We start from the raw sequence: 13,986 nt of genomic DNA, 5'->3' as shown, positions 1-13,986 counted from the left end.
TTATTTACAAATATTTAAGAATTTGAAAGATAACAGCCCAATAAGAAATGAATTTCTTCTCTTTATTTTTGCTTGGCCTACTACTCTAGTGGAAGAATAATTTCAAATTTAAATAGTTCTTGTTAAGAATATGTGCAAGTTTGAGGTTCGAATTTGCAATGTTAGGGTTCATAGCCGAGTAACAAAGCCATTAGACAAAAGTGTACACTCCTTTCCAGAGGGTGTTATCTGGCTTATGAAGTTACTACCACAATACTCCTCCATCAGTGAGTCGTGGAGTAAATCGAGCCAATTATGGCGAGCGACGAACGTTGTTATCGTGCCAAGCATTATGGCGGGCGTGTGTGAGTGGTTGCTGCCAGTAGATGGAACCACGACAGTTGAACGAAGGATGCGGTTGTTCAGAACCAGGGTTACCAATGTGGCGAATTGTTATGAGCGAGGATAGAACCTGGGAACTTGTGGTTCCCAGGTTCAAGTAACCCCCAAGTAACAAGTCCACAAGACGAAAGTAATTACTCGCGTTTCGTAGCTGTTATCTGGCTTATAAGGTTCACCACAGTACTCTCACTGCAGTGAGTCGGAGATGAGACGAACGATATGGCTGTTGAGTAGTGATGTATTAACTGTTGAGTATAATGCACCTGTACCCATTTAAGTAGTGTCAAGCGTTATGGCGAGCGTGTGTGAGTTTGCTGCTGTTGCGTCAAGTGAATCTGACGACTTTGTGTTGCTGTATCAATTGAATCTGAGTATTTTTTGGTTGTTGTGTCAAGTGTGTCTGACGACTTTGTGTTGCTGCATCAAGTGAATCTGATGATTGTCAGACTCGCTTGATGCAACAGCAAACACTCACCCACATACGCTCGGCATAACGCTTGGCGCTACTCAAATGCTCAAATGGGTACAGCTAATACATCACCACTCAACATCCATATCGTTCGTCTCATCTCCGACTCACTGGAGTGAAAGTACTGTGGTGAACCTTAAAAGCCAGATAACAGCTACGAAACACGAGTAATTACTTTTGTCTTGTGGTCTTGTTACTCGACTGCAAACCACAAGGTCCCAGGTTCTATCCTCACTCATAACAATTTGCCACAAATTTATTTGGCAAAAATAGTATTTCTCAGATATAGTAATCAAATCCGATATAAAAAAGAATCATAATTATTTCAATGAGAGAAAGACTTACATCATCCGCTATTATTGCAATGCATGTACTAAGGCCATACAAGGGATAAAAGCACATACAAAGAGGCACACAAGATATATTCAAGTTCATTCGCTGAGAAACTTCAATTTCCATGTTTTTAGAGTTTGTAATATTATACTGAATCTGAAATGTTAATAAACCTATTTAAATAATGTAATCTTTTTACAATGAAGGCATATCATATATTAGCATTAAAAATACAATTCAATTAATTTTTTTGAAGTTAGAAAATATTTGAAACAGTAATGTATACTGAGTACTGTCATAAGATTGTTGCTATAAGATAATTTTCAGAAACAAAATCACAATTAATAATACCACTGAAACAAACATAATACAGCTTTCATTTTACTGACATATATAAAGATAAATGATATTAAAAAAATGAAGGAAATAATATTCTCTAAATAATAAAAGTTAACAGTTATTAGGTTCCAAAGTTAATTTGAAATTAACAATGGTAAGTTTTCAGAAAAAATATTAAATTTATAAATATGCTTTAAACAGCAATTAAGACAGTATTATGGTTTGTAAAATGCCGTAAGTCACAACAACAACAACAGTAATTAAGAAGTACATTCCATACTAACCTAGTTGTATACACCCTCTCATTCTACAAATGCACAGTAAAATATTAACCCCAAAAAATTCAATAAATAAAAGTCATCAAGTTTGAGAAACTACTTCTTTCAGAAAAATGCAGTATAATAAAGTTTCATCACTGACATGTGATGAAGAAATAATTATTTGACATATTAAAATGCTTTTTTTTTCATTTTTAAAATGCAACAATACTTTAATGCAACATTTTAAAATGCAACAGTACAGTTCAAAGAAAACTTTAAAAACTAAATTAAGATGCAAAAGAAATATCACTACTACTGAAAGCTTTGTACTCTGCAAATCTATACAGAAATTCTAAATTCACTTATTATGACTTCAAGCATGAATAGTTAAGAACTTGTTAAAAAAGAAAGCAAGCCACATTTAAATCCTCTTCAATTTAATACAACATATCAAGGAAAGAGAAGAGGAATTCAATAGTTTAGTTATTGATGGAGGAAAATTACCTTGTAGAATTTTCTTAAACCCACAATATTTAAATCAAAATAATATAAGGGTACATTTCTTTTCACCATCTTTGAGATAATTGCAACAAAAAATGAAATAAGATACTAATATAACATTTTGGTAAATCACCCTTAAAGAAACCAACTCCAAATAAACAGTATTTAATATACCTTTGGATAGATAATGTTTTAAAATATTTCCTTGAGATATTTGATCAGCTCCTAAAATTTTCCGCAAGACATTTTTAGAATTTTTTTAATTATATACATATTGTTGCTACTAACTTTGATATACATATAATTTGTTAATAACAAAAAACACTATCCTTGTCTGAGAAAGGTCCTTGATAAAGCAAGAGAAGTGGGTATCAAATCAATTTCTCTTACCATAAAACTTCTTTTTCAAAGTTTTTTATTTAATTATTTTAAGTTTCAAAAGATGATTATGGAAAAATGATCATTCTTTTAAAAATGAAAGTGTCCTGAAATTCAAAAGAATTGAAAATATTTCTGGCATGATAATTCATGTTCCAAAGCTTATACTCAATGTTTCACAAAGATGTAATATTTTGAAAATTCTTCTAAAAAAGGAAAATAGTTGAAATTGAGAACCCAAGCTTAAAAAATTAAATTCCAAGAATTAAATCTATTCTGATGCAAAAATCAATTTTGAAAAACTTTGATCTCAAATGGCTGATAATATTTTTGGTAGATTCTAATTAGGATAATTTTTGAGCAATACTATTATAAAACAATTTGCTAATTGCTTATGCTTCCAAAGCTTTAAATAAAATTTAGAAAAACCATGATCAAATTGAAAAAAAAAAAAAAAAAAAAACTTTACACTGTCAATTTTGGATGCTTTAGATTTCATAATCTTTATAGAAATATACCATAAACAATATTTTAAAAAATCATTCAACAAATCTCCAATTAGATAAGATTCGATTACAGCCTAATAAGTTTAATTTGATTTGAAATCAAATAGAGAACTACTCGTGACAAATACTTTACCAAAATCATATCTAGATGCTGCTGCTGATTTTTTTTAATGGAAAAACTGATAATAATGTTGGTGTAAAAGTAAAATTGTCAATTTATAAAATGAAACATTTGCCATTCAGTTATATTAGTATCTTATCTTGAAGCAATATAAGAGCTATTTTTTTTAATGGGTTTTGTAGTCCTAATCAGACAAAATGGATGACACGAGAGCTAGCATCCCTTCTCCTTCTTCACTACATCAGCAGAAAATATTTCATCTTAGTTGACAAATTTAGAAACTAAAAATCCATAAATATAGTGGATATATGGTGGAATCAGGATTCAAAATAGAATCCTCCAGCCCTAAAGCCAAGACCTCATCACAAAGTCATTATGGCCCTAAAAAAGTAACAATATTGCAAATTAAAATGGCACATCCTTTAAATGAGTTTCAGCATGTCATCTTTTATATGATTGCTCAATATACATGGTAAAATTAAGAAAAATATTAGAGATTCATCAATTAGCAACTAAATTCCAAGAATTCCTATATATATAACATGGGTATAGTAAGATAAATCATTAATCAAAAATAGTACAAAAAAATGCAAAAAATCATAGTACAAAAAAAATGCAACCATCCTTCACACTATTTAACAATAAGAATAAAAATATAAAAATATCTAGTTATATAAACTGAAAAGCAATTCATACAAATCAAGAGAATAATATTTATAAATTATATTGTTTTACTCACAATAAAATGATCTTCTCCCAAAGTGAAAAAATATAAATTTCCACTTTTCGAAGGATTATTGAATATACAATCCACGATTTTTCCTCGATGTTGATGGGATCTTCCATTATAGTACCAAACAGGCTCTTCTGGAGGTGCTTTATCTTTGCCAAGCATTTGATAAACCTCAGGAGGAACAATTAAATGCAAATGATAGCGAGATACATAAGAAGCTTCATCCTGTAAAATAAAAACAGTTCCATTTTAAGAATATATAGTTATTACTTTTTTCAAAAAATAAATTTGTAGAAAATCAGAAACAAATCTAAAGTCTAAAAGTTTAAATGAATAAAATTAAATAAATAAAAACAGACATTTCAAACAAAAAAATCAAAGTATATTTCTAAGCAATACAGCATACTCACAGTTACTATCAGGTGTTGGGGATCTGGTGAAAACTTGACTGTTGTAAGTCTATGGCCTATATCAGCTGTAAAACATGGTTTAGCAGCAAAACTAACAGCATCAAAAATGACTACTTTTCCATTTAGCAGCCCACAAGCTACCAATAGAAAAAAAAATTTTTAAATACTTATTTAAATTTATTAATTTGAATATACAATAAATTAATTACAAGAGCATTAGAAATTAGCATCATTTAAATATTAAATTCAAAAAAAAATGTAAACATCAATTTAAATGAATTATAACAAATGAACAAACATTGAATTTGAGATTAATGACTCACACATTACAGTTTAACAACCACTTTTTACAAATATACACATTCAGACTAATGCAATTTATACTCATTTTTATACTAATTGTTTATTTCAATGTACTCAGTGTTATTTAAATATTTCAATATTTATTGGAAATTTAAAAAATTGCTAGTAATTTTTAAAATAACATATAATCAGTAATTTCCCATAGTATTATGAGTTTCAAGGACAAGAAATAAACTAACAATAATACTTTTATCCACGATCAATAAAAATGCATTACTCTTCAATTAATTTAAAATAAACAACATATTTGCTAAATTATTTCTGAATGAGATAAATAATTAGAGGGAGGAAATTCAATGTTTTATGTTAAAATTTATTAATTTATAAATGCCATTAACTCCTTAGCTAGGATAAAACTGAGTTTACAATATCAAACATTAAAAAAAAAAAAGTTTGAATTTATATAAAATTACAGGTGCATATCTTTACCACTATTGTCAACTACTATATATATATATATATATATATATATATATATATATATATACAAGTTTTAAAATATTAATTATCTATTAATGCTTGCTGAAAATCCAAAAGGCAGACTTGCTAAATTGCATGCTGATGACAGCCACAGTTAAAGAATTAAGCAACATATCCAATACTATTTTTTTAAATGAATATGAAAATGAATTATGAAAAAAAAAAAGATTGCAACTCCTATTGTTACCAATTGGATACATTCTGAAAATGTTTTCAAATTAATTTACAACATATATAAATGAGTGGATTGAAAAATTAAAAATTCTCATTCAAATAGCATTAGATAGCATAAATTATCTATTGACTAGAATATAATTACTGATTTTTTTTTTTTTTTTGTCTTTATCTTCATTCCTTACAACAGCTTCAAAATTTTACTTTTTATAAAAAAAAAATCTGTATATTTAGCTATAGTTTTAATAGTAGTTTTTGCTAATTATATTGGTTAATTATTGATCTAGCCACCAAAATTACCAATTATCTTTCATTATAAACTATTAATTATGTCAAATAGAAATTCTTATTATTATTCAGCACTAATTTTTTAATTTTTTGGTATTACTTAAGAATTTTCCCTGCCTTTGCAAAAATTCCATAACATGTGATAATTTATCAGTGAGCATAGCAATAAATCTGCTTCCTGGTTGTGACTTTAAAATTCTACTTACTACTGAATTCTATTACTAAAGTTCTCAGCAAAAAGCACATGCTTAATTATTATAGTTCAACAGTAGCTACTTCAAATTATTTTGGTTTTGTAAGTTCTTTTCATTATGAAATGACTAACAGATCACAGGAAAGGCATGGATGACTGCATACTTGACAGGAACCCTAATATATAGCCATTAAGGCGCACTTCACCTATAGCTTGATATTCACTATACAATTTTAATTACAGTTTACATTCATTTTAAGCTGAGGTATTTTATCTTTTATTTAACTAAACTAGTATTTTTTTTTTATTAATTGATGATCCAAATTTATTTAGAAATTAAAATTATAGCTCAGAACTAGAAACCAGATTAAATGTTCCAATTTAGACAGCTAAATGAGCTTAGCTGCACTGTTCAACTTAATTTGGTGGAATATTAAGCTACTATAATTGCATTAAGAATGAGAAAAAAAGAGTTGTAAATATCTACAGTTAAAGGTGACTGAGATTTATAAAGAGACTACTATCAAAATCAAAGAAATGTAGTACAAAGCTTCGAGTTTTTCTTTATTATAAGAGAATAATTACATTAATAAAAAATGAACATCAAAAGCTACCAAGACTATTTACATCTTACCCATATAGAACAGATTCTTGTATTTTTAAAAATATATTTCAAGCCTTTTTGGGAAAAGCAAATATACTTCATTCAACATTGCAGCATTCAAATGTATGGACTTAAAATTGTGCTACTGTATGAAATCATTGCCATGACACATTTACAATATATTAGAGATCTGAATAGGCAATGATCATTCATATTTTAAATCTACAAACCAATGAATAACTTCACAAACCTACAACAAGGAAGTTCAAACTTTATAAATTTCATTCATACTCTGCTAATAGTGCTAGTACCTTCTGGAGCTTTAACATTTTAAAAACGTTAAGGGAGAAGTTACAGAGATTCATGATGTTATAAACTTTCAAATGATAATATTTATAACATCATGAACATTGTCACTGACAAAAATACTTCAACATATCCTATTTGCTAAATAAATCTAAAGCTTAAAACAGTTGTAAAAACATGCAATAAACATGAAGTGTGAATCGTTCAATCACTGCCTTGGCTAACAAAATTAGTTCATAATCTCAATTATATATATATAAAAAAAAAACTGATGAAAATTTTTAAATAATTATTTACAGAATTAAACTTTGAAGGGAGAGATTAGAATTCAAATGTCACCATCAGATATAATCAATGAAAGAAGGTAGAGGAATTTTCCAAACATTTACTTTAGTGATTAGAAAGACAAAATTTTAGCAATGGGCAAGATGGTAGATAGTCATCAAGAAATGAAGAATACATTTCAGCTTTTCAAAAATTTAATAGCTTACAGAATATCAAAAAAAGATAGATAAAAAATCAGTACAGAATATTTAAAAATAAAAAAATAGATAAAAGATCAGTACAGAATATTAAAAGAAATATCGATAAGGATAATGAATTCATTCAAACAAAACAATTTAACTTGTAATAGTTGGATGTAATGACACCACTGCTAATAAAAGGCATAAAGGAATCACTCTATGCTTTATCAAAAAGGAAATCCCAAGATCCCTGAAAAAGATAATTTGTCAAATTTATTCTAACTTTTATACAGATTCTTGAATAGACCAACAGCTGACCTTCAGGAATTCTCTAGGCCAATTAGTAAAACAGTAAACAGTGACAAGTATTTACCACTAATAGTAAAACACTCCAACAAATGAAAATAATGTAGCCATAATATAGTATGAACAAAATTACCAATGGGATATTATTTGGTTGCTATTTCAGGATACAGCTCACCAAGCTTTGCTTATAAAAACTCTGGAAAATTATCACAAGTGAAATAGCTTACAGATGTTATTGGATTGTTCCAACTTCACTTAAATAAAAGAGAAGAATGAATTGTAACAAAATGTGGACACTAAGATATAGAGAAATGGTCTTTATCACAGCCAAGAAATATAATTATTGCTATATTCACTGAAAAAAGATCACATATTAGGAAACTAAATTTGCATATAATGCTTTGTTTAAGAAAAGAAAATCACAATATCATCTATTCATATCAAAAATTAAAAAAATTCAGAACTGAATAATAATTAAAAGAATTTTAAATAAATGAAAAAAATAATCATAAATATATGCCTATTTTGGTATAATTAATAATATGACTCAAAAGACATTGCTTCTTTTCATTGAAAAGATCAGTAAAGATCCAATGTAGCGTCCATGTAATATTGCAGCAACCATTAGTAAGTAACCAGCAACAGTTTTCTGTAAACAGAAAAATATTGCTAAAACTACAACAAAAATATATGAAAATTTTTATCAGAAATAAAATTTTGAAACTATTGCAGAGGAATGAAGATGAAATATAAAAATTCTGAAAACACTCCAGCAGTGATATTAATCAAGACAACTTTAGCCACCAAATACTATTTATTATAGCAGCACTTTTTTTAATCAATACTTTTTCAATCCATCCAAATGTATACAAGACGACAAGTAATGATGAAAAAAATAACAACATTAAACTGATTTTTTCATTTGACTGCATGTTCTTTTTGTTGTTGTTTTTGTTTATTTGTTTGTATAATTGAGAATACTATATTTTATCCAATAATGCTGAATTAAAAATTGTTTGGCCATTCTATATTTACCATTGTGAATAATTTTTTTTTCCTGTACTAAAGCCCAATTTAGCTGATTTTCAGAAACTATTTATTAAATAGGATCAATACATAAAATATGATTTTTTTAAAGCATTTGTCCATTATTTATTCCAGAAATAAAAGTAACGTAGAATAAGAAAATATTTTAAAAGAATAAAACATTTAAGAATTCATATAATATATATATATATATATATATATATATATATATATATATATCGAAAGTTCTGTGGATAAATAATTAGAGGGCATAAGAAATGTTATTATTTCTCAGAAATTGATTAATTTTGATTAAATAAAATGAGTTGATAATTAAATATACATGGTAAATAAAAAATGCAACATATTTCTTACCTACATAGGTCCCATTATTATCAATGCTTAAACATTCAATTTGAGCATCTGATTCCTGAAATATATCCTTACGCATCAGAGTTCTGAAATGAATTCAATAATTAAATTAACTATATTTAAATATATTTACAGTTATTAACAATCAAGCATATAATATATTTTATTAGAATAATTAATCCATCACATTAACTAAAGTAAAAGAGCTTGATAAATTAGCAATTAATATTAATTAATAACTAGGTCAATTATTTCTTTTGTATATTTAAGGACAAAAATATAAAACGTATTTGGTAATCACAAAAACTAAAACAGTTTATGTTATCAACTTGATTCATTTGGATATCACACACATTAAATTATTTACAAATATGTTTATTGAGAAATGAAATCTTATTGGTCTTGATATGTGGACCACCTTTCTCATTTTGATTCATAGTCATTTATTTATTGTAATTTTCTATAAATTACATGTAAATCAAAATTGTAAAAGATGAATTCAAAACTTCCATGTGGAATTTTATTTAAATAAAATCACTCACAAATCATAAAATGAATATATAAAAATTTTAACTGGTCAGGATTCAAACTTTAAATTCATTTGAATTAGACAAATAATTCAAGAGTCTGAACTATCAAAACAATAAAACTTCTGCATTAACTATTTAAAAATTATATTACTTTATTTATTTCCTTCTTAAATGCATGCTTGAGAGTTGAAAAATTTATTCAATTACTAAATACTTATCTTTAGAGCTACTGTAGCATCTACCTGTGAAACTACCTGTGGATTTTAAAATCACATTCCATACTATTTTTGGTTTATTACAAACACTATCATTCTAACCATTCAAGCTAATCATTCAAACAATCTAAATGATGATACATCTTTAAAAAAAATTCCTATAAGCAAACTGGAAGGTGAAGTTAAATTGCATTTGTTAATTGCATCTGCATGTTGCCAACATCAGACCTCTGCTAAACATATTCTAGACTGTTTAGGACTTCTTTGGGGAGAAATTTATTCTTCTCCCTTCCTTGTCTTTGACTTTCTTCTTGTCAACGGATTTTTGGATTTGGTCTGACTAAGTCAGGCAATGGAGATTAGCAACAATAACAATATATATAACTAAAGTACAGAATAATCAGAGAAAGAAAGAAAAAAGCACAATAACTTTAAAATATCAAAATGCTATATATAACCAAATACTGTATCTCAAAATGCAAAAGATCATGTCCTAAATTATTGATACATGACATATGACTTTTTGCATTTTGGAAGACAATATATCATATACCATAACGAAGAATTTATTAGAAGAATTAGCATTGCATTTAGCAATATTTAAATGCATGAATACACTAATAAAAAAATATATTATAAAACAGCCGTAAAAAACATTTTTCATGATGTAAAACATTTTATTCTCTGAAAGACAAGTTATCAATAATAATTTATACTTAGTATTATAATCCCATTTCTGAAGTCCACCATTATAATCACCAATGTACATGTAAGCCCTAAAAAAGAAATGTAATAAATTATTTAAACAAATATTTACACTATGTTCTATCCCCTTCTAATATACCTGCCACAATTTTTGAAGCAACCTATAAATATATATAAATAAATGGTTGAGAAAGTTGAAATTAATAAAACCTTAAATAAATCAATTTTGTATTTACATAACCAATTATGGGTACTAAATAAAGTTTTATGAAAATTGTATAATTTAATGAGCATATTATTCCTACAAGTAATAAAAAATTTCAGTTCCAGTTCAGAGCTTAAAGTAAATAAATACAAATGATACTGAAGTCAAATGTTTTGATATATTTGTTTCCTTCTTATAGATATATAAGTACATATATAAATAAGCAAATTTAGCTATTTTGAGCTAAGCAAGTGCAAACTTGAATGTGACTCATATCTTTTAATCAACTCTATTTTTTTAAAAAATTTCTTTGCAAGCTCACAAAATTACTGAATAATATGAAAGACAATAGATATTCAAGATTTAATTTAATAAAGAAAAATCTAAAGAAACCCATAAGAATAGTCTAAAAAATTAGCCTTCAATTAGTGATGACTTAGTTTAAAAATTAATGATTAATTAGCTTAAAAATTCAAATACAGTTATTAAATATATGAGATGATGGATTATGATAATATATCCAAAGCAAACACACTTTTCAAAAACTTAGCAAACTAACTTTTTTTTTATTTTCTTTTAAAGTATAAAATATTATGAAGTAGTCATTATAATATAAATTAATCTAAATTATACAAATTTTAAAAAAGTATACCTAAGAAATTGCTGCATTGTAAAACTTTTTTTACAATACAGTTTTTTAATGAGCCTTTTTATGTTAATTATATTAAAAATCAATAAAATGCTTTAAAATTGAATATTTTAATTAAAAAGAAAAATTATTTTGTACTAGCCACCATTGGTGGCCAGCTAGTTGATGTGGAATAGTGATTATATAAAATTTTAATTGAATCTTTTGTACATAACTTAGTCTTAATGGCGTCCTCAGTAAAGTATTTTTAAACAATGCTTGATAATCAAGCAATCTTTTTTTTTTTTCAGAAATTTTATATAGTTATTTTCATTGTTGCAATGCCTCATCAAGTTTCTGTAATGTCACCTAAAATTTACCATGGTAAGTAATTAAACTTCAATTAATCTAATAAGATATTTGCTGAAATGGAATATGTTCATAAAATGTAGAAGATATAAAAATATAAAGATTTAAAAAAATGTAGAGGATATAAAAATAATTCATTATTGAAATTTTATATACACTAGAGACTATATTTTAATATTTATGGAAAATATCAAAGGATTAATTAGCAAAATACATTTTTTTCGTTCAATAAAAGAAGCAAAAAAAAAAAAAAATTCAGCATACTACAATGAGAAAGCAAAATATCAAGTTAAAAAGAAGATAATTTCAAAAAAATACTTAAAATGATTGAACTTTATATTTTTTTTATGAATGCTTATTTCTTAATTTTAGCTGTAATTGTCACAGCAATGAAAATTTTATTGAAAGCTTGCCTTAAGCAAAAATAAAACCCTCTTCAATATGATAAATAATCCAAATCTTCATTCTTGATCAACAATGAAAAATTGGATTCAATGACAGTATTGCTGTAAAATATTCTTAAAAACATCTTTAAGACTTAATTAAATCTAAATGAAAATAATTTATGGCAACTAAACTGGTACCATTGAAAAAATATTTTTTGAATATTAAGATAACAGTTATAGTGGTTGTTATGGAAGTTATTTTTATAACAAAAAGTAAATATTTGCTTTGCCTCAATGTACTGTCAGTCATCATTTCTGATCTCAGCACACAAACTAATCACAACAAACATAATGCTTCAATCATTCTTTTTTAATGTTTCAAACATTTCTAAAAAAGTATTGATTGGATGAAAAATTTGGGATAATTAAGTAGCTTATGTTTGTCAGCATAATCAATATACATACATAACAGCTTTAATAATGAATTGGATTTCATAAAAGGCAAATGCTTTCTCACATAATGACTTCTTAGAAAAAAGTATAAATTATCATGTAATTGTAGAAAAAATAAAATGATATATTTTAGTCCATCAACAGCTGCTTAAATTCTTTTTTATAAGACTATGTCTTAAAATTAGTCTTTTATAAATCATGAATAAAAATAAAGTAACATTTTAATTGTTAACAAAAAAAGATTTAACCAATATATCTAAAAACAACGTGAATTGTTTTCTCGAAATTTTTGCACATACTCTCAGATAAAGCTACTATTCTTCTCCCTTTACATAAAATCATGGCCCTTGGGTAAGGGCATGAATGCTGAGCACGGCATTTATCCATGGCAAATTTTTTAAAAAATTCTAAATTTATAGTGACCTTTACTTGGCATGTGGTTAATAGAAGAATCGAATTTTCAAACCAAATTTGGTGCAAAACTAAAAATTATAGTCAGAAAATTAGATGCCATATTTCATATATATTTCACTTAAATCAATGCATTATTGAGTTTTCATGTTTATATATACTTGTGAAAGTATAGACCAACAGAATGTGAACTCACTAATGGATTTGGTTGCAAACTTGAAAGATATGCACACTCTCAATTTTAAATTTGGGTATAAAATTTTATTCACTTAGTTTTTTCCATTTTATAATTATTTTGTTCACTTATATTTGGGCAGACAGATTAATTAAAGGCCTTAACTGAAAATTTGACCAAACTCTACAAATTTGGTGTGAAGATCTATTATATATCACATATTAAATTTTATCCAACTAGTTCAATGTGTTTTTGAATTATATTTGTCGTAGACAGACTGAACAACATGTAGACATAATAAAAAGAAAGAAAGAAAAAGAACATAATGGCATAATTTTTAAAAATGAAAATTTCAAACTTAGCATGGAACTAAAATTTGGAGAATCCATTAGATTCTGAAGTTTGAATTCTTTTGATGATTACAGTACTTTCTTTATATTTCATAAAAAAGAAAAAAGTTAATAGAAGAATTAAAAAACTTTTAAACATATACAAAAAAAAATTACCAAATCAAAGGAATTGAAAAGCAGAAATATTATTCAAAATAATATTTATTTTTAAGTTAATAAGTATTATTTGTACTAATAATTTTCTTATATGCACTGATATGATATGTTTGATAAAAGAAGATAAAGTAATAAATTTTTCAATACAGGATAATACAAAAAAAAATTAAAGAAGTTTAAAAAAAAATCAAATGCAAGAAATAAAGAAGAAACGGTGTTTGTCTGATTGCAAAAACATTGGAAAATATATAGAACAATACTTAAAAAATCCTCATGTTTCCCATCCATCTAATCAACATTCATCCAATCAGTTTAATGTTAATAAGTAACATAATATTAAGCAGTTCCATTTCTAAAGAAAAAAAAAAAGGTTAAAATATCTTGGAATGTCAAATT

The 13,986-nt window shown here is 26.2% G+C and overlaps 1 protein-coding gene across 1 annotated transcript in view; it reads right to left on the bottom strand.

Moving 5' to 3' along the window:
* The window catches only part of LOC129989499 (cilia- and flagella-associated protein 251-like), a 44,777-nt gene that overhangs the window by 17,008 nt on the left and 13,783 nt on the right, over positions 1 to 13,986 (bottom strand). The window contains exons 13-17 of the mRNA XM_056098072.1: positions 10,469 to 10,528; positions 9,011 to 9,093; positions 4,432 to 4,568; positions 4,028 to 4,246; positions 1,196 to 1,339 (exon numbers count right to left, since the gene is read on the bottom strand). Coding sequence (XP_055954047.1) covers positions 1,196 to 1,339; positions 4,028 to 4,246; positions 4,432 to 4,568; positions 9,011 to 9,093; positions 10,469 to 10,528 — 643 coding nt within the window. The remainder of the gene's footprint in view (positions 1 to 1,195; positions 1,340 to 4,027; positions 4,247 to 4,431; positions 4,569 to 9,010; positions 9,094 to 10,468; positions 10,529 to 13,986) is intronic.

This window comes from Argiope bruennichi, chromosome 2 (genome assembly GCF_947563725.1).
Source record: "Argiope bruennichi chromosome 2, qqArgBrue1.1, whole genome shotgun sequence".
NCBI classification, from domain to species: domain Eukaryota; kingdom Metazoa; phylum Arthropoda; class Arachnida; order Araneae; family Araneidae; genus Argiope; species Argiope bruennichi.
Note: the sequence above shows the minus strand (reverse complement) of the source record. Positions and strands in the feature narration are given on the sequence as shown.